This window comes from Cryphonectria parasitica, assembly GCF_011745365.1.
Source record: "Cryphonectria parasitica EP155 unplaced genomic scaffold M406scaffold_5, whole genome shotgun sequence".
Lineage (NCBI taxonomy): Eukaryota > Fungi > Ascomycota > Sordariomycetes > Diaporthales > Cryphonectriaceae > Cryphonectria > Cryphonectria parasitica.
In genome coordinates this window covers 3,387,178-3,405,788 of record NW_024468913.1, presented here as the reverse complement: position 1 = coordinate 3,405,788, position 18,611 = coordinate 3,387,178, and the positions used below count along the sequence as shown (strand labels likewise).

General features: G+C 54.1%; 5 protein-coding genes across 5 annotated transcripts; 2 read left to right on the top strand and 3 right to left on the bottom strand.

Moving 5' to 3' along the window:
* Positions 1–7,516: 7,516 nt before the first annotated feature.
* Positions 7,517–8,049, top strand: M406DRAFT_70500 (uncharacterized protein; the record flags this gene model as incomplete). The annotated part of the gene is made up of 2 exons (XM_040925353.1): positions 7,517–7,525; positions 7,693–8,049. The coding sequence occupies 2 exons, from the start codon at positions 7,517–7,519 to the stop codon at positions 8,047–8,049; spliced, it is 366 nt and encodes a 121-aa protein (XP_040775954.1).
* Positions 8,050–8,072: 23 nt separating this feature from the next.
* Positions 8,073–8,918, bottom strand: M406DRAFT_356757 (uncharacterized protein). Its single transcript, XM_040923521.1, has 3 exons — positions 8,793–8,918; positions 8,438–8,724; positions 8,073–8,336 (listed from the first exon to the last, which is right to left on the bottom strand). The coding sequence occupies exons 1-3, from the start codon at positions 8,800–8,802 to the stop codon at positions 8,301–8,303; spliced, it is 333 nt and encodes a 110-aa protein (XP_040775953.1). The 5' UTR covers positions 8,803–8,918; the 3' UTR covers positions 8,073–8,300.
* Positions 8,919–9,386: 468 nt separating this feature from the next.
* M406DRAFT_356756 (uncharacterized protein) lies at positions 9,387–11,067 on the top strand. Its single transcript, XM_040923520.1, has 3 exons — positions 9,387–9,700; positions 9,799–9,967; positions 10,174–11,067. The coding sequence occupies exons 1-3, from the start codon at positions 9,677–9,679 to the stop codon at positions 10,635–10,637; spliced, it is 657 nt and encodes a 218-aa protein (XP_040775952.1). The 5' UTR covers positions 9,387–9,676; the 3' UTR covers positions 10,638–11,067.
* Positions 11,068–11,359: 292 nt separating this feature from the next.
* On the bottom strand, positions 11,360–12,524 carry M406DRAFT_352006 (Osmotin, thaumatin-like protein; the record flags this gene model as incomplete). The annotated part of the gene is made up of 2 exons (XM_040922660.1): positions 11,360–12,166; positions 12,261–12,524. 2 exons carry the CDS (start codon positions 12,522–12,524, stop codon positions 11,360–11,362), a joined length of 1,071 nt encoding a protein of 356 aa, XP_040775951.1.
* A 2,299-nt stretch (positions 12,525–14,823) lies between these two features.
* On the bottom strand, positions 14,824–17,641 carry M406DRAFT_260031 (actin-like ATPase domain-containing protein; the record flags this gene model as incomplete). The annotated part of the gene is made up of 6 exons (XM_040917334.1): positions 14,824–15,023; positions 15,128–16,499; positions 16,619–16,723; positions 16,812–17,140; positions 17,296–17,431; positions 17,516–17,641. The coding sequence occupies 6 exons, from the start codon at positions 17,639–17,641 to the stop codon at positions 14,824–14,826; spliced, it is 2,268 nt and encodes a 755-aa protein (XP_040775950.1).
* Between the last annotated feature and the right edge of the window lie 970 nt (positions 17,642–18,611).

Sequence of the window (18,611 nt, the reverse complement as noted above, 5' to 3'; positions counted from 1 at the left end):
CTGCATCGATCATGCTCGAGAAGCTCAAAATGGACAAGGCACTGTACAGAGTTGGTCTTACGAAGGTCTTCTTCCGGGCCGGCGTGCTCGCTGAGCTGGAAGAGCAACGTGATGCTCTTATATCGGACATCATGGCCCGATTCCAGTCTGTCGCTCGAGGCTATACGGCAAGGCGGATCGCCTACAAGCGATTGTATCGTGCTGAAGCTACACGTGTGATTCAACAAAATTTCCGTGTGTACCTTGACCTTTGCAAGAACCCTTGGTGGCAGCTCTTGGTCAAGATGAAGCCACTTCTTGGAGCGACTCGAACCGCGACGGAAGTCAAGAAGCGTGACGAGATGATCCGCCAGCTGAACGACAAGGTCCGTCAGGAGCTGGCTGACCGACAAAAACTGGAAGAGGACCGACGCAACGTCCACCTGGAGATGATGCGCGTGCAGCAGACGTTGGAGAGCGAGCGCGCCCTGGCCCTGGACAAAGAGGAGATCTTCAAGCGTCTCCAGCAGCGCGAGGCTGAGCTGGAGGACAAGCTTGTTGGGGCCATCGAGGATGCTGAGAAGCTTGAGGATGAGCTTGACGGCCTCTTGGATGCCAAGAAGAGAGCAGAAGACGACGTTGATAAGTTCCGGAGCCAGCTCGAACAAGCCGCATCCCTAATTGGCCGATTAGAGGAAGAAAAGACAGAATTGGCTGGTCGGGTGGCTGACTTGGAGCAAGCCATCGAGGACATATCTAACAGCCAGAGTGAGCGAACTGAACAAGAGGAAACACTCGAGCAAGAGCTCAGTATGCTACAGAGCCAACTCGCAGTCAAGGACAGGAAAGCGCGGGATCTGGAGGAGAAACTGCTGCAAATCGATCAGGACGCAGAAGTGAAGCTTCATACCGCCCAAAAGGAACTCCAGTCCTACAAGAACAAGCAGCAGCAGTTAATGGCAGAGAACCGAGATGTGCAGCAGCAGCTCTCCGCGTTGTCCAAGACATCGACAGAATATGAGGATCTTGTCCGCAAGAAGGAAAGTGAACTTGCTCTCCTCCGCGGAGACAACAAGAAGTACGAGATGGAACGACGCACCTTCGAAGACCAACGCAAAGCACTTTCTACCGAGAAGGAAAAAGCCAGCACCAAGCTCCGCGATGTTCAGGCTCAGCTGGATGCTCTCAAGGCGCAGCAGGCACAAGTCCAGAGAGAGGCCGAAGATGCCAAGAAGGTTCTTCAGGCTCGGCTCTCTGAGGACGCGCAGGCTGATCAGAATCGGCAGCAGCTCGAGGCCCAGATCAAGGATCTTAAGGATGAGCTTTACCAGACCCAGATGGAGCTCAGTCGAGAGCGACAGTCTCGCGATGATGTTCTTTTGCTTAGTGAGCACAATTTCGACCAGCTTCAGGTGGAATATGACCACCTCAACGAGTCCAAGATCGTCATCGAAAAGGAGTTGTATGCAGCACAAGATACCCTAAGGCGTGCAGTCGCTGCGAGAACGACTGCAGAGAAGGAACGGGATGACGCACGACAGGAGATTCGAAAATTGAGAGCAGCGTACACCCAGGCCGAGGAGGCTCGCAGAGAGGCCGAGATCGCTGGCGAGCGTGCTGCATCCAAAATTGCAAGGGAACGCGAGGCTAGCCTCCAGAAAGACCTAGACGCAGCCCAAGAACGACTCAAATGGTTCGAAGACGAATGCGCCAACCTAAACCGCCAAGTTGAGGAGCTCAATAAGTTGATCCTTTCCTCCGGCAACTTTGGTCTCAAAGAAGACCAAGCCAAGGAACGCATGGAGAGAGAACTCCAAACAGTCAAGAGCCGCCTGACAGCCTCCGAGAACGACAACCGAGCCTTGCTGAACAAGCTTCAGCAGAAGGGCCTAGAGATCGCTCGGTCCACTTCACGAGCCAGTGAGGCGAATCGCGGCCAGCTGACGGTGCTGCAACGTGAGAAGGCCAGACTCGAGGAACAGAACGTCAAACTTCACAAACAGCTCGGGGACGCTCAAGTCAGCGCGACATCCCTGGAGAAGAAGCTCGAAAAGGCGCAACTCAACCTCGAAGACCTGAACCATCAGTTCCAGCGCGAGGTTAAATCGAGTCGCAATGCTGAAAAGATATCGTCCAATTCTACTGTCCAACTAGCAGAGGCCAACCGCAACCTCGAGTCTGAACGGCAGTTGCGGACGCAGGCACAGGGCACGGTCCGGACACTCCAGGCAACCCTCAATTCCCGGGATAAGGAGCTTGCTGAGCTCCGATCTCAGATGCTGCGAGCTCTGAAGACGGTCGATCCCGAATCTGTTCCGCCACCGTCTCAGGTTGATGGTGCCAGCGAACGTGTCTTCAGCGAGAAGTACGACCTCGTTAGGAAGATCGAGGAGCTCCAGCAAAACCTTCGGGTGCAGACGGCAGCGAGGACCAGTGCAGAATCTCAACTTGCGGATTTGAGGGCTGCTCGTCAGTCCCCCGAGCGACCACGTCTTGGAGAGCTTGATCTCAATGAGGCCCCGTTCGATACATCGCCGTCTCACCGAAAGTCGAAGACAAATGGCCGCAAGCTCTCTGCCCCCTCTACGCCACCTATACGGGTGCAGAGCGATACGGATCCGAGCCACGATTCGGTCCGATCCGAGAAGACCGCGGATATTTTGAGCTTCAACAACCGCATGGACCTGAAGGCAGAGGTAGAAGAGCTGCAGAACCAATTGCAACTGTCGCAGATGCAGAACAGGCACCTTCAGAGCCAGCTCGACCGGTCTACTCCTGCGCCTCCCGAGTACTCTGAACAAAGCTCGTCACTGCAACGGGTGAAAAAGCTCGAATTGGCAAACAGTCGCCTCCACGACATGCTCGACGATTCTGCCAAGAAAGTATCGACGTTGGAGAAGGCTCTCCGGAGCGGCGAACTCTCTCTGCGTGACGTTCAGACCAGGTCACACGAAGAACTTTTCGATCTTCTCAACAGCACCGAGGAGTCCCGACGCTCGCTGCTGCACAGCCATAGAGATGCTGTTGCGGATCTGGCCGACGTCAAGGAACACTTTGAGAAACTGCGGTACGATCGCGCGAACCTTGAGGTTGATCTGCGCGATGCCAGAGGTGACCTTCAAGAAATGACACTGGCGAGGGAGCAAGAGGCCGCAAGTCGCAACCAGCTGCTTCAGGAGTTTTCTGACCTCCAGATAACATTGGACGCAGAGTCATCCAAGCTCGCTGATGTGACCGCAAGCCTGAACTTGTACAAGAGCCGCGCAGATGAGTATTTCAGCAGGCTAGAGCAAGCTGAGATTTCTGTTCTCAAGGCCAACCGGGCCGAGCAGTTCGCCAGGACACAAGCCAAGGAGGCTGAGGAGACGTACGCCGAGGTCATGGCGGAGCGCAAGAAGATGGACCAGACTGTGGAGGATCTGCAGCGTTCGAATCAGCGTCTGGAGGAGAAGCTCGAGGACCTGTCCACCGATCTTGAGGCCGCTACACAGGCGAAGAAGAGGCTGCAACACGAGCTGGAAGACTACCGCAACCAACGCGCTAATGACATCGAGGACACCGAGTCAAGCCTGGAGCAGACCCGCAAGAAATACCAAACGGAATTTGCCACGCTTACCAAGGAGCTCGACCTGGCTCGGGAGGAGAAACTGTTCAAGCAAGCCGAGATCGCACGCCTGCGGGAGGAGCTGGACGACCTCAGGTCCAAATGGGACGACGAGGTCCTGAACAGCTCTACATGGTCCAAGGAGAAGGCTCGTCTCGAGTCTTCCCTTGCCGACGTGTCTGCCTCCCACGAGGAGGCGGTCAATGCACACAACGAAGCCCAGGGCAAGATCGTCAACCTGCTGTCACAGGTGCGGGCCCTCCGCTCGTCTGTCGATGATGTGACGGCAGAGCGAGATGCTCTTTTCCGCGAGAAGCGCAGCGTCGAGGCGCGTCTTGAAGAGGCCAAGGCTGGACTGGAAGACCTGGCCAGGAGCGAGAGCCCATCGCTCCGCAACGCCGCCAGCATTGACAAGGAGATCCTCGACCTCAAGTCCAACCTGGCGCAGCAGGAGGATATCGCTACGGCTGCCGTGGAGAAGATGCGTCGGGCTGAAGCTCTCGCATCAGAGGTACAAAAGGACATCACGGTGGAGCGTGAGATGAGCGTGCAGCTGCAGAAGGACAAGGCGGCCCTGGAGAAGACGCTCAATGAAGTGCAGGTCAGGCTAGTTGACCTCGAAACCAAGGGATATTCGAGCGCTAGTCAGGACATCAAGTTCTTGCACAAGCGTATCCACGAGGCAAGTCTCTAACTATTTTTTTTGTTTTTTTGTTATACCCCGTCCCACCATCGTCAAAGAAAGCCAAGAGACCCACATTCTAACAGACAGTAGTTGGAATCGCAACTCGAGGAGCAGGAGAACACACGAGCCAAGTCCCAGCGGTCTGTGCGCAATGTGGACCGCATTGTCAAGGACTTGCAGGGCCAGATCGAGCGCAAGGACAAGCAGAATGCGCAGACAGAGGAGGACCTCAACCGTATGCGCGACAGGGCGGACAAGCTCCTCAAGACGATTGATGAGCTACAGGCCTCCGAATCTACAAATCAGCTCCAGGCTCGACGGGCGGAGCGGGAGCTTCGCGAGGAGAAGGAGAAGGTGGTACGCCTGGAGCGCGAGCTCGACAGCTGGAAGAACCTAAGATCCGAGAAGGGATCGGTCTTGGGCTCCATTGCGGGCAGCGTGATAGGCTCGGCAAGAGGAGTCAGCAGGTCGGGTACGATGGCGACGATGAGGAGCTCTGCCCTGGCCAGCGTGGTAGACGAAGAGACTGATGCCGAGGGCCACGTGGCGATCCCTCAGAGGAAGAGCAGTATTAGTCGTGTGCCCAGCCTCACAAAGGGTTTCCTGTAGGGTCAGGATCGCGTTTCTTCTTTGCGTTCGGGGTGATTCAAGGATGAGGAGGGAAGGGGGGAAAACGGCAAGCAACAATTGAATTGGTTGAGATACCCGCCGTGATGGAAAGGGCATTGATACGGAGTTGTATCGTAATTTTATTGGGACATCCATTGGGGAGCGAGCTCAGGATGAGGGTATTATCGAGTAGACGACGTCTTGTTTTCTTCATGTGCCATTGGTCTCAATCACGGCCGCGATAACGATGATTGATGAGTGTGTATGGATGGAGGCGGCTGAAGTAAGGAGCACACTGGTTGAGCTATATATAATGACAAGGAGCAGCATGTCGTCTCCACTGCTTCAGTATCAGAGACAAGTGCCGGCTTTGAGAAGCCTCAAAGCTCATGCTCATGCTCGCCACCTGTTATGTACGATAATGTTTATTACTACTATTTTGCAGCATAGAATTCTATCTTGGCTTGGGCAGACACGGCACAGAAATCGAGAGTTCAAAAGGATATAAAGTTAATTTTTGAGTTTGATTATGGTTTACCTGGGCGAGTGGATCACGGTTCACGGGCCTCGAGAAAGTTCCCCCCCCCTCCCCCCCAAGTTATTTACCCCCAAGTCTTTCCCGTTCTCCCTCCAAGTGCATAGTACTATAGTAGACCGCTTGGCGTTTGTATGCATGCACACAGCAGATCGCTGCAGTAGTCGCATGCGCATGGGGTCACTTCCCGCGCCATTCCTGGGGTTAGTCCCCGCACTACTTGCGTGGCGCGTGGTACCACTTTTACGGTTCTGGTACTACCTGCCATGTCCTCAAAGATGCAGGAATCAATACCTCAGTGCAATGACACCTTTCCCTGCTAGGTCGCATTCATAGTACGGTCGAGATCCTAGCTCCTCCTTTACCCCTGGAAGGTGTGACCCCGGTCTCTGCGAATCATCGCGAGTGGTGGCGCTGCAGGCGACGAGACTTCCCGGTCCTCAGGCTTTTTCTACAGCCGGTCCGTCCGTCCTTAGGGAAAGGAAAGAAGGCAAGGTTTGTTGAGAGAAGGAGGAGGGTACGATAGGAGAGACCAAGATGGTACCGGTATAAGTCATGGGCCGCCCGCCTTCCCGCCTCTCTACGCCCACCTCTGTAAATAAACATTGGAGTTCACCACGCATCACACCACACATACTTACCTTTTGTGATTGTTGATGTGAAGTTGCTTGGACAATTAACTGATTTGGTTTGTTGACTTACACACACATTGCATTCTATCGAGTAACATCATCATCACTACTACCACCACCCTCAGCATCCACACTCCAGCAACGGTCAACGTCCAATTGCTTCACACAGGGGCAGGTCAGGTCTCTCTCTTTTCAATCCGATTCAAGATGCAGTCAATCATCCTTCTTTCTATTGCCGGCCTTGTCGCTGCGCAGAATCTCTCTGGGGAGCCGTCGTGTGCTGTAAGTCCTCGTCTGCTTTCTCTGATATTCCAACCATAAAGCGCATACATTTGCCTCGAGATGAATACATAGCTTACCCTATCCTTTCTCTCCCCTCACAACAGGTCCCCTGCCTCTCCACCGCAATCGCCTCGGTCTGCACACCCGCCTCAGACCAGGCCTGCGCCTGCGCCTCCCAGTCCGCCATCGGTGACGCCGCTGTGAGCTGCCTGCTCGCGAACTGCGACAGCAACGACCTCTTGTCGGCCCAGAGCGTCGGCTCCGCGCTGTGTGTGTCCTACAGTGCTACCGCCGGGGGCGCCACGTCCACCGCCGCGCCATCCACCACGGGCACGGGTAGCGGCTCGGCCTCGGCCACTGCCACTGGGGCCAGCGCTTCGGGCACCGGAGCGACCAGCAGCAACTCGACCATCACCTCTGCGGCGTCTGTCACGAGCAGCGGCAGCAGCAGCACTGCCACGGAAGCCTCGTCTGGAAGCGGTAGCTCCACTGCGTCAGGCTCCGGGTCTGCGGCGAGCTCCTCTTCAACTGCGGGCGCAGGCGTTGTTCAGGGGTCTGCGGCCATGGGCGCAGGACTTTTTGGGCTGTTCTTGGCTGGTGTGGCGGCCCTCTGAGAGAACAAGACAGTCTTCAGGGTGGGATACATGACTAGGGAAAAGAAAGAGAGGATGGTAATAGTGGTGATAGCCGACGAGAGACTGTATAACTTTCTCAAAGTATAATGAGTGGATTCAAGTCACGGAGTATGCTCCCGGTAGTAAATGGATGTTGTGGACCTCTCTTTTTCAGGATGGAAGCAGCACTTGAGACATGATATTCTTGGGGCTGAAGCCTTAATGAGAGACGCTCGACATTGCGCCAGAGCCTACGTCTGGCAAAGGTTGGCGTTGAATATTAAATTTAATCTTGGTATACACTCTGGGTTTTCCCTCTCTTCTCTGCTGTGTGACTGGCTCCAGAACCATTTGAACAGATGCCCTTTGTCGGCTTTGCAGGTCTCGTGAGTAGCTTAAGTTGCCTTGAAGTCTGTGGATTTAGAGTACAGCATCGAAATACTACGGCGATAGGCGATGCCAACGTCTTCGATGAGGCAAGCTCAAGCGTGCATTGTCTCCTTTGAGCAACTAATTCTTGTAGTGAGAAGACGCTGATTGCTGAGCAACACCGGGACCCTACCTCAAAGTACAGGAATGGATTATGTAAGCATCTCCTGTACTTGCGCCAACCCACAAGAGCCGAAGCGGACCTTGCCAGCTACAACACCAGCAGTGACAATCACCTCTCCACTCACATCCCAACAGAACGAACCACTTTCCCTTTTCGCCCAAAAGAATAGAACAGAGCACCTGCGATGGCCACCTCTCAGGCACCCCCTGCTGCTCCCAACAGCAATGGCGAGCCCAAATACGGCGGCTTCACACGCTTCGAGATCGAGCTCGATTTCGTCCAGTCCCTCGCGAACCCGCACTACCTCAACCACCTCGCCGCGCAGAAGCTCCTCCAGCAGCCCGCCTTTATCGCGTACCTGAAATACCTGCAGTATTGGAGAAAACCACCGTACCTCAGGTACCTAGCTTACCCTGGTCCGACGCTGCGCAATCTCGAGCTGCTGCAGCAGGAGCAATTCCGGAAAGACATCATCTCGCCGGCTGTTGTGCAGGAACTGGTGGGCCAGGGTTTGAAGGCTGCGGTGGACTGGCACCAGGAGGAAAAGGAGGCTTGAGGGGGAAAGAACCAAGAACTGGGCCAAACATGACCCGGATGGTTTTTTTCTGCTTGAATTCGATATCGAATACTGAGAAAAAAAGAAGAAACATTCAGAAGAACGCCGTGACGCCATGCCATGCCAACTATACCGACCAGACCAACCCCAATCCTTCGTCGCGAGACGCCGTTCGCGTCGCATGGGCCCATCTCTTTACCTTGAACCTATTCTCATTACAAGGTTTCTTCCGTCGGCCTGTATCAACTACTTTAATTCTCCCGCCACCGATGGCCACAAGTCATGCACTACACGCAAGAGAATCAGTGTCAGCCTGTACACCAAACGAGGCACAATCGGGTGCCAGGGTCGAACAATTTCTGAAGATAGGAAGAAGAAAAAAAAATACCTTGAAGAAGCTCGTCATGGGCTCATCAGCACTGCGAATTTGCACCTGGAAAAAGGCCGCTTCCTCGCCGTCGCAGCCTTCGGCGGGACACTGGACCTTGCCCTTCTGTGCATTGTCCCAGGCACCCGGTCCGCCAAAGACATCCTCCCTCTCCTTCCGGTGGAATACGCGCCGCGAGTACAGGGGCTCGTTGATGGCATACTCGTAAGGGCAGGTGCGGCATTCGAGGCGGTTGAGACCGTTGTCCATGGCGGACACGGTGAGAATGTTGGCGCAGTGAGGGCAGACTGGACGAAGGATTCGGGTCAGTCAGAGTCTCGGGCTTTGGCGCCTTGGAGGAGGGGATGAGTCTTGCATAGTAGCATCTTTGCTAGATTTTTTTTTTTTTGGTTTACAACATCAAGAGTGTGTTTGATGGTGATACTTGCTATGTGCCCACGTCTTCTTGCGTATCGTTGTCACCGTGGTCGCATCGTTGAAGCTATGCTCAGTCAAATGGAAATTTTGAGAGAGGCGCTGTTTGGAAAATCGAGCCCGGCCCATTTTGATGGGCCATTCTCTAAACCCACCCAACCAACCCCAGACATTTAGGTACCGGCAGGCAAAGACAGGGAAATGGACAGACACTAAACAGCCCGCTGAGACGACCCCGCGGTGGGCCCCCCTTTGCGGTGTGACAAGGGTGTTTTGCTTGGCTGGCTGGAGTGTTCTGTAGGTACCATAGTTACATGCCATGGTAGGTTCCTCGTGTGTTGTGCACTACGCGGCTGTCACTGCCACCCACCACCTCCTTTGGGCCCAACGCACGCTCTCTCCTTTGGGCTCTGTTTGAACTCAAGGTTGCCCAAGCAGCAAGCTAAACCCAATGCCGCGCGGCTTACATGCTCACCACGACCTATTGACGAAGTGAACTCCTAACCGAACTGACGATCATTGTCGATTATTGCCCCTTCCTTTTCTCTTGGTGAAGCAATTCTTTCTTTTTTCTTGTGTCGATCGTCTGAAACTCTTGGGTTCAGTTAAGGTTTCTTCTGGTGTCATCTAGCTGTCGGTTTTTTTGCGAACCAGACGAGTCGGTAGACAAGACGAACGAGAGCTCCAGAGCCCCTTTAAAGCACGAAGCCCAACGCCAAACCTTTCGCTCTCTCTCTCTCTCTCTCCCTCTCTCTGTGCCTGTCTCTCTGGAAGCCCAACAGTCTCGCCATCCACTGCCCAGGCTCCCAAGTTGCTTCCCTCATCATGTCTCACGAAGAGGAGCACGAGGTACGGATCCCCCCCTTGGCCGCCCCATCCTATCCACGTGCCAAGTAGACAGGATAGAAACGAAAGGGAAGGAGGGTCGAACTAAACCTGTGGAACAGGGCGCCTCTGTGGGGGAGATCCTCATCGAGGCCTGTCGGCGCGACAATATCGACCTGATGAAGGAGACACTCGAGGGAAAGAGTGAGGCGGAGATAGCGGACTTGCTGAACAACACGACCACCGTGATGGGTAACCATCTGTATCATGAGGCTGCTGCCAGGGGCAACTGTATGTTTATGTCTTCCCTACATGCCACCACTTTTCCTATTCCCCTGACCTTCTATCTCTCTCTTCCTCGAACACCAATACACACACAAGATTCTTGTTTCTTCTTGGTCTTCTTCCTCCTACCTCCCCCTTTTCCCCTTCCGTGTTCCCCAGTGGCATGCTAACTCTCTCTCTCTCTCTCCTCTTCTTCTTCCCCTTCCTGATAGACGACATCATCGACTACCTCCTCGACCAAGAAAACTTCGAGTGCGACCCCGTCAACCGCGTAGAGGGCGACACCCCGCTCCACACCGCCATCCGCTGGATCAACAACGAGCCCGAGGCCCAGCGCGAGTTCGGCGACGCCCTCGTCGACATGATGCTCGAGGCCGGCTCCAACCCGCGCGTCAAGAACAAGGGCGGCCTGACCGCGTACCAGCTCGTCGACCCGCGCAACACAGGCCTCCGCGCCCTGATACAGAAACATGAGTACGCCATCCTCAACAGGGGGGATTTTGTGGATCATGCTGCCGACAGTGGCGCTGCGAACGGTGAGGGTGCACCGCTTGGCAGGAAGGATGCCATCCTGGATGTGGAGAGCGATGAGGATGCCGAGTTCAGCGGGAGTGATGATGAGGAGAGGGCTGAGTGGGAGCGGAGGCGGAAGGAGAGGGCTGCCAGGAAAGGCTAGACAGCGGTTCCATACACAACGGCGGTGGGTTGTTGAGTGCTGTGAGGATGGGGGGGGAGGGGGGGGAAGGGCGTACATATCCGTGAAAAGAAACAGGGAGACGGGGGAGAAACGGGGGCTGAGTGCATCTAGAGAGCGCATGTGTTGGTCAAGAAGGCGCAGCAGGACATTTTGATTAGAAGGTCCTCCCGATTTTTATTATTATTTTGAGATCGGAGGGGGGAGATCACCGCTTAGAAAAAGCATTCATGCGGATCATTTGCATAGTTTTTCTTGAGATTACCTTTCCTGTCAAACTTGTGTATGTCGTGGCGTGCTGTTGTAGGGAAGTGCGCTTCTCCTGGCATTGGAAATTAGTCGAGTTCTAGCTCTGTTCAAGGCGAACAACCTGTGTGCTGCGCCGTACAATTATGTAAAATCTTTCTGATATTGAATCTTAAATGCGAAACAGGAACCCTTCAGTCCCGGGTATATATCTCAAAAGAGAAACGAAAATGCTATGCAAAGCAGCGCTCTAGTCTAATCTTTCAGTCTTTGCGTAGTGGATGACAACAAACACCAGGCCAGCCTGGGCGTTCTCACCACCGATATATCCCAACATCATTCATATCTCCAAACAAAGAAAGACAACCATGATCAAACGTCTCACTCGTACCTCATTCTCACACTTATACAACGCCTGCGTGAGCTTTCTTTCCCTCTAGGACGGACCACACACAGCTTCACCATGAGGAGCTCATCATCGCCAGCGATACCGCCAGCGCAGCCACCAGCACCTTGCCGACGCCAGGGCGACCCCTGCTACCAACCGCCCCGCCGTGCGTCTCGATGTACGTCACATTACTCGCCGCGGCCAAGATATCCTCGCTCATGACGCCCGACGCTGCCCACTCGCTGATGAGCGTGCCGAATGTGGCGAGGATGTCAGTGCTTCTTCCCTCCGGGCAAAACGTGACGCTCCAGCCGCCTCCCCCGGGAATCACAAACGTCGAGGTGCCGTCGTCGTACGGGTAGCTGTACGCATCCGGGCACACGGCCTTGGCGCTGCGGCTGTACAGACTCCGGGGGCACTTTGAAGACGAGTCGTACGAGCCCGTGCAGCAGTCCTTGGCATCGCCCGTCTTCTGACACGCGGAGAGGCACGGATCGAAGACGGGGCGGACGATGTTGTCGTCTGGGTACGGATAGACGCCTGCGCCAGGCTTGGCCGGGGGGTCGACCTGTAAGGGCCAGGGACACCAGTGGCCGACATGACTGTCTGTCTGGGACTTCTCGTAGGGCATGGGGTATGTGCTGTTGGTGTAGTCGGTGCCGGTGCGGTTGGGCGCAGACAGGTAGCCCTTGGTGGCGATGCAGGCTGGGGAGACGAGATTTGGGGGTGGGGCGGTGGTGTTGCTGGTCGGGTCGGCGATATACTCAAGACCCAGAGGGATATTGTATCCATCGACGAGGGAGATGTCGATGAAATTCTGCGAGCTGGACACGCCGCCGGAGAGGGTGAACTCTGCCAAGGTTGCGGGAGGTGAGCCCTGTCGCGTTTACACATTAGAACTTTACTACGTCTTGAATCTCACATGAATCTCGAACGACGAAAGGAAGGAAAGAAAGACAACAAAAACGTACAGATAGGTAGGTGCAGTTCATCTGGCCCTGACAGCTCCCCGTCTGGCAGTCCAGCAGCCCATCGCCAGATGACGTGCAGTTTGTCCTCGCCCATACCCTTCCGTCCCAGTTCGAGGACACTTCCAGCGACTGGTTTGAGCCGGCCGTGAGCTCAAAGCCTCCTGTATCTGGTCCTGTGCCGCTAGCAGTATATATTGCCGGCCATAACGTATCTGGGCACTTGTTGTATATTTGCAGCGGCACCTTGCCGTTCCATAAAGACATCGTTGTGGTTGAGAAGGTCAAAAGATGAGGAAGGGAGAGTTGGAATATATCTGGCGCCCAAAATGATTGCCTTGTTGAGTCTATAAGCAATACGGGACTTGTATCAGTGGAGCAGACAACAATGCTGTAAATATGTATGTGTGATCAAGGGATAGACTTTTTGAGGAAATCGTCGTGAACGCTCCCCCTGCGCGAGGGGGCTCTGGCCTACCATTATAAGCTATTCCTACACCATTCCATCATCACCGAGATATGAGAGAAGAGGTACACAGCGGTTCGCATGCGAGGCCCAGGTTCCAGGCTCCCCAGCCATGCTACGACAAGTACTGGGGGATCCTCTCTTCTGCCTTGGTTTCGTTTCAAGCGATACCAACCTCCGACTCCTACTGGTCCAGCTCACCAAAGGTCCAGGCCCAGCAGGGCATTGCCATGGCGGGCGGCGGGTAGAAGAGTTATGACGCATGAATCGATTGGGTTTCCCGGATTCCCAGGGTTCTGGGGCAAAGCAGGCCCTATGGAAAGTGCGTCAAGGGTGGCTGATTGGAACAAATGACCAGGGCAGCGGGTGAGTGCGTGGTGGTTTCAGTGGGCTGAGCAGCTTGCAGTGCAACCGCTGCAGGGGCAGGCTGCAATTGTCAATGGTAGCAGAGACGGGCGTGCCCTGAACGAGGAGTAGAGCCGCCGATCAAGCGCCACAACAGGTCACAGAGGGAGAGGAGAGATGCTTACTGCAAAAAGGTGAGAATGAAAAAGGCAAGGGATCCACACTCACGGCCCCTTGGGTAGCAAGGAAGGAAGGAGGACCGGACCCTTGGAATTGGGCAGTGATGTCACAGGGTTTCCTTTGGCTTTCATCAACAAACAACTGACTACCTGCTTTATCCAATCAAGGAAGAATCTCTTTTCTCAAGCCATAGCTATCCAAGGCAGTGGATGAGTAATGCAAATTCTTACAGATGGCAATAAATTTCTTGCTTTTGAAGTATCAGGGGGGAGACACGGTTAACTGATTAAAGAGTATTTAGAAGTATAAAGCAGCGGTGGTGATGGTGACGGGTTCAGGTGGATAGACGGTCAAGATCACTCTGCAGTGGAGGCAATGAGGGATCTACGGCCAAGTAGTCTCTTTTCTTAGGCTCTAGGTAACCTTGAAATGTGGTCCCTGATTGACATACATTCTTGCCTTTTTCTTCTTTTTTCTTCTTCCGTACGAGACAAAGCAGTCGCAGCAAATGATATCCACATTATTCCTGGAGAGACCACTATATCAAGTTTCTTAGCAAAGCAGCTTGGACTCTTGTCATGAGCGCTTGAACTTTTAGTGGGGCTTTTTTTTTTTTCTTTTCCTTTCTTTGTTTTCAATTATATAAATATTTCCTAGTGTTCTTGCAAAACAGCTTGATCCTTTGGTGGAAAGCCAGGTTTTAGGCAGGTTTTGAGGTAAAAACAAGTCTTGTGGTGACAGCACAGGCTTTCGTGGTATCAAACACAGCGGGGTTTTCCAAGTGCCTGAAAGGCTAAGGGAAGCTAGGAAGGGGACTTAGTCTTCGAGAAGAGAGCTGTGTGGCACCCAGTGCCCATGAGAATGTGAGCTGTGCTGTGTCCCTTGGTGAGGGCGCTTGGTCTGAGCTTGATCTTCTAGAAAGGAGCTGTGTAGCGCTCTGCACTCACATGTAGTAGACCAGGCTTTGTCTTCTAGGACAGACGCTTCACCACCTGCACCATAGTACAAGAACTTACACAAATGCATCAAAGAGGTCATGCATACTAATGACCGAATGCCAGGAGTCAATAGATGTTGTAAAATAGACAGAGAGATAGGTAGTAATAATCAGCACAAGTTTTTTAATGACCAAGAGAAAGCCCGATTATGTGAAGGCATGTAGGCTACTTGAAGCAGTGCTTAGTAAATCATTAATCTACTAACATCATCTATCGCTCTCATCTCTTCACAATAATGTAGCGTGCTATATTCGTGGTAGTATTCACCATGATAGTCATGAGAATTCGCAGTCGTGGTATCAGCTGTAGCAACCCCCTCTGCTACAAGAGGAAAGAGAGAAATCAACAATATAAAACAAAATATAAAATGTCTTTCTTTCGGAAGTGAAGAAAAGGGGGAAGCTCCTGATTTTTTCCAGTATTTGTGCATCTGACAGCATGCTCCCACCCTCGCCGCTTCCTGTATATCTTTTTTTGTCCTTTCTCTCGCCCTTCCCAAACCAACAGTCAGACATCCCCCCGCTCTCCCTGTCTCTCTCCCTCTCCCTCTCTCTCTTTGGCAACTCATCAGAATTGGCTACCTGAATCTTGCCCTGCACCGACCCATGACCTCTCCCTGGCACACCAGCTCAGCGCTGAACTCAGAACCGTCCAGTGTCAGGTAAATGTCAAAGTACACGCGGTAGAACGTGCCCTGTGGCGTATCCATGCGCTCGAAATCCTTTTCGAGGTTCTTGCGCGAGAGGTCGGACGTAAGGGTGACGACCTCCTTGATGCCTATCGAGGATGCTCAAGTTAGCTCTGTGGTGGGTTTCCCGTCTAGCTCACTCATTGGGGTGTAAGGTAAAGGGAAGGGGGGGGGGGGGGGGGTAAAAACTCACGAGGATCCTTGGTGTACTCCGGGCATACATCGTCGTCACAAGCAAACAGTATGTCCTCGTACATGAGCGTGGCGCCTGGCGCGACCTGCCGGAAGAACGACACCTTGACGGGCTCGCCAATCTTGACCTTCTGGCCCTTTTGCACGAAAATCTGGCGTGTGAACTTACACCGGTCCTTGCCGTCGAGCGAGGGCACACGGTACGCTTCGGGGTGATAGCCCTCCTTAAAAGGCTGCAGTGTCGCCATGAGGTAGTGCCGCCGTGCCACACGGTGGGTGATGACCCGCTCCGTGATACCAGCCGTGACGGCACCCTTGACGATGGCCGCCACCGAGTCCATAGGCCGCACTACCTTGGCCTGGAACTGCGGTGGGACGTGCAGCTTGATCTGCTGGAAGAGGTACTCGGAGGCACCAAAACCACCAACGACGAGAATATTCTGCAGCGTCCGGTTCTGTGCCTGGATGGCGATGATCTGGTTGCGCACGAGCTCCAGGATGCGATTCACTACAGGTTCGAAGCATTGCAGGATCTCCTCGTTCGTAAAAGTCATGTAACCCTCCTCAATGCCGGCCTCTGGAAACTCAGCCTCGATACCGACATCGACGGCCCATTTCTGTCCGTTGTTACGGAAGTCGGCCTTGATCCGGTTCTCGAAGTCCATGATACATTTCGCATAGACACGGCCGGCGGTCTTGGATCCGTCAGGCAGTTTCATCTTGCGGATCTTTGTCCGCAGGATGTTGCTGAAATTTCTGTTCAGCGCAGTCGAACCGCACGAGTCTCCCGATCCAGCTGTGCACTCGGCTACCGTGAAGGGATTCTCGTCCTCCACCTCGTATGCAATCAGATCGACGGTACCACCGCCGCAGTCCACGATGAGCAGGGCATCGTGTACCTTCAGGTTGAGCAAGCCAGTCTTGGCGCAGAAAAGTGCTGCCGCCTCAGGCTCGGACACAAGCGTCAAGCGGTTGTCATTCTCGTCGCGTAGGAAACCTGCCTGGATGGCAGCTGCTCTTGTGGCAGCCTTGCCAGCGTCGTTCCAGATGGCAGGGACCGTCAGGTAGTATCGGATATTGCGCTCTTCTCTGTTGAACACCTCTCCGAGGGTCTTCTGAAGCGCCGCGCGCATAGCCTGGCGGAGCTTGAAGAGATAATCGGCGGCGACATCGATCTCGGACTTTCCTGGCGGCAGAGGGGGCAGGTTGATGGGGTCGATGTATGTGTTGCCCGAGAGCATGAGCTGAAGCTTGAACCATTCCACCTTCTGCACTCCAGGCTTCGGATATCCTGTCGGGGCGAGGGCATCGGCGATATCGGGGCCCCATCCGACGACTTTCTGATATTGGTCGTAGTAGAGCACGGTAGGGATCTGTGAAGAAGGGCATCAGTCTATAGTCTCTCTCTCTCTCTCTCTCTCTCTCTCAATGCCTGAGTGCTTTCAAACATTTCCAACGCTGCCGTATGGTATCAAAAACAGTTTCCTCGTACCTTCTGCTTCGTGTATGAACCAGCGCCTGGCCACTCCGTAATGATATCCTCCTTTGCCTCGTTATTCGTTGCGAAGGCGAATGCGACACCAGAGAAGGTTGTGCCCTGGACGACTGGTTATTAGCATGAACCACTCTCACTTGTCTGATCTCAGGGCTTTCTGTAATCGTCTTCTCGAAGAGTGGTTGCTCACAAAATCAATTCCAACAATCAACTGCGCCTTACTCCTGCTATTCCCCTCTACCTCGGCAGCAGGTCTCGTGTACGCCCCTGTCGGGAGGCTCTGGCCTGGCGGAGGGCCGCCATAACCTCCTGCGCCGGTGTAGCCCGGAGGGCCTCCGGCAACTGGCGGGCCGCTTTGCATTGGGGGAATCTGGGGGGGATAACCAGCAACAGGAGCTCCAGTATTAATTGGTGGGGGGCCGCCAACCATCTGCGAAGGAGGCGTGCGTGCTTGACCTATCGTAACACGGACGATTCGCGTCAGTTGAGAAAGTTTCTTGTTTGAGACTTGAGACTGTTCTGAAGCAAAGTGGTGGAAGAAACATCCCAGGAGGGAAGAAAGGGCGTCAAGGTAAGATTTATAAGAGGGGTGCCGGGTGATAGAAGTAGGAGGAGCAGGAGGGGTGAGGTTCAGCGCCCAGGGCTCGGAGCAGGAAAAGAGGGGCTCGACCCACCAGGATAACCAGCAGTGTAGCTCGGTGGGCGTGGGCCCTGGCCAGGATGGTTCATCTGGGGCAGCGACTGTTGCGAGGAGTTCGAGGCGACCGAGATGGCCTGTCCTGCCGGATACTGCTGCTGTTGTTGTTGTTGCTGCTGCTGCTGCTGTGGTGGTTGTTGTTGTTGTTGTTGTTGTAGCTGTCCGATTGGTGGTATAGAGATGGAGGACTGGGACACGGAGCCCAGCAGCGGCGGAGGGGTCCTGCTCTGGGTGTGGGCGAGATCTGGCGACTGTATGCTCGCACTTGAATTGCGTTTCGCAAGGCCCAACTTATTCTTAAAACGAGCGTTGAAGGAGCTCATAAGTAAGAGAGCCTAAGGCTGGAGGGGAGAGAGGTTTTGTATAAAGAAAGGAGAAGGAAGAGAAAGAAAGAAGAATCAAAAGAAGAGAGCGGAAAAGGTAAGAAAGATGGTGGCACTACTACCTCAGCCCAAGAGAAAGAGGGGGGGGGGGGGGGCGAAGGACGCAGGACGCAGGACCCGAGACCGACAAGGCAGGTTGAATGTGGATGTGGTGCCCGTATCGTTGTCCACAGGTGTGTGTTTGTGTGTGTGTAGGACGGGTGTCAGAAATTAGGTTAATCCAGGTCTCTGTTGCGACTGTAACTGTCCGTCGGGCTAGGCTGAGCTCTGGTCTTGCTCAATTCTTCCTCAGTTCCGTCAGTCAGCCAGTCCTCCGTGCTGGGTCCTCGGCTGAAGTGGGCCAGGTCAAGCTGGCTTGGCTGGCTTTGAAGTGTAGGACGAGAAGAGAAGATGGGACGGGACGGGGGACTGCAGGCTGAAGGCTGCAGTAGAGTGACAGTGCAGGTTTAGTGACGGTGATGGTCACGGTGACAAGGACAAGGCGTTATGGAGGGTCGAAAGACTGGGCAGGGAGGAGGAAAGGGTTGCTTTGTTGTCGGGTTGCTCAGCAGGCATCTGCAGCAGAAGAAAGAAGAAAAAACACTCCTGGCCTGCCGATCAATGGTAAATGCTCACCTACTCATTACCTTCAGAAAGGGCGAGGTTTGAGATGAACAAGGGCTAAAGAAGGGAACTGTAACGGGAGGCGTAAATCGGCGGCAGACGGCGGGGCAGGGGCAGGTTGGGTTAGGTTAGGTCAGATCCGACAGGGGTTTTGGGGGGGACCGTTGACAATCAGGCAGCAAGTTCTTGTGAATGTGTGCTTAGCACCATAGCTGGGCTCGTCAGGCTGGATGGTTGAAGGATTGTTTACTCATTCAAAATTCTTCATTCATCCACTGTTCTGCTGCATGTGGCGCTAGGGTAGATG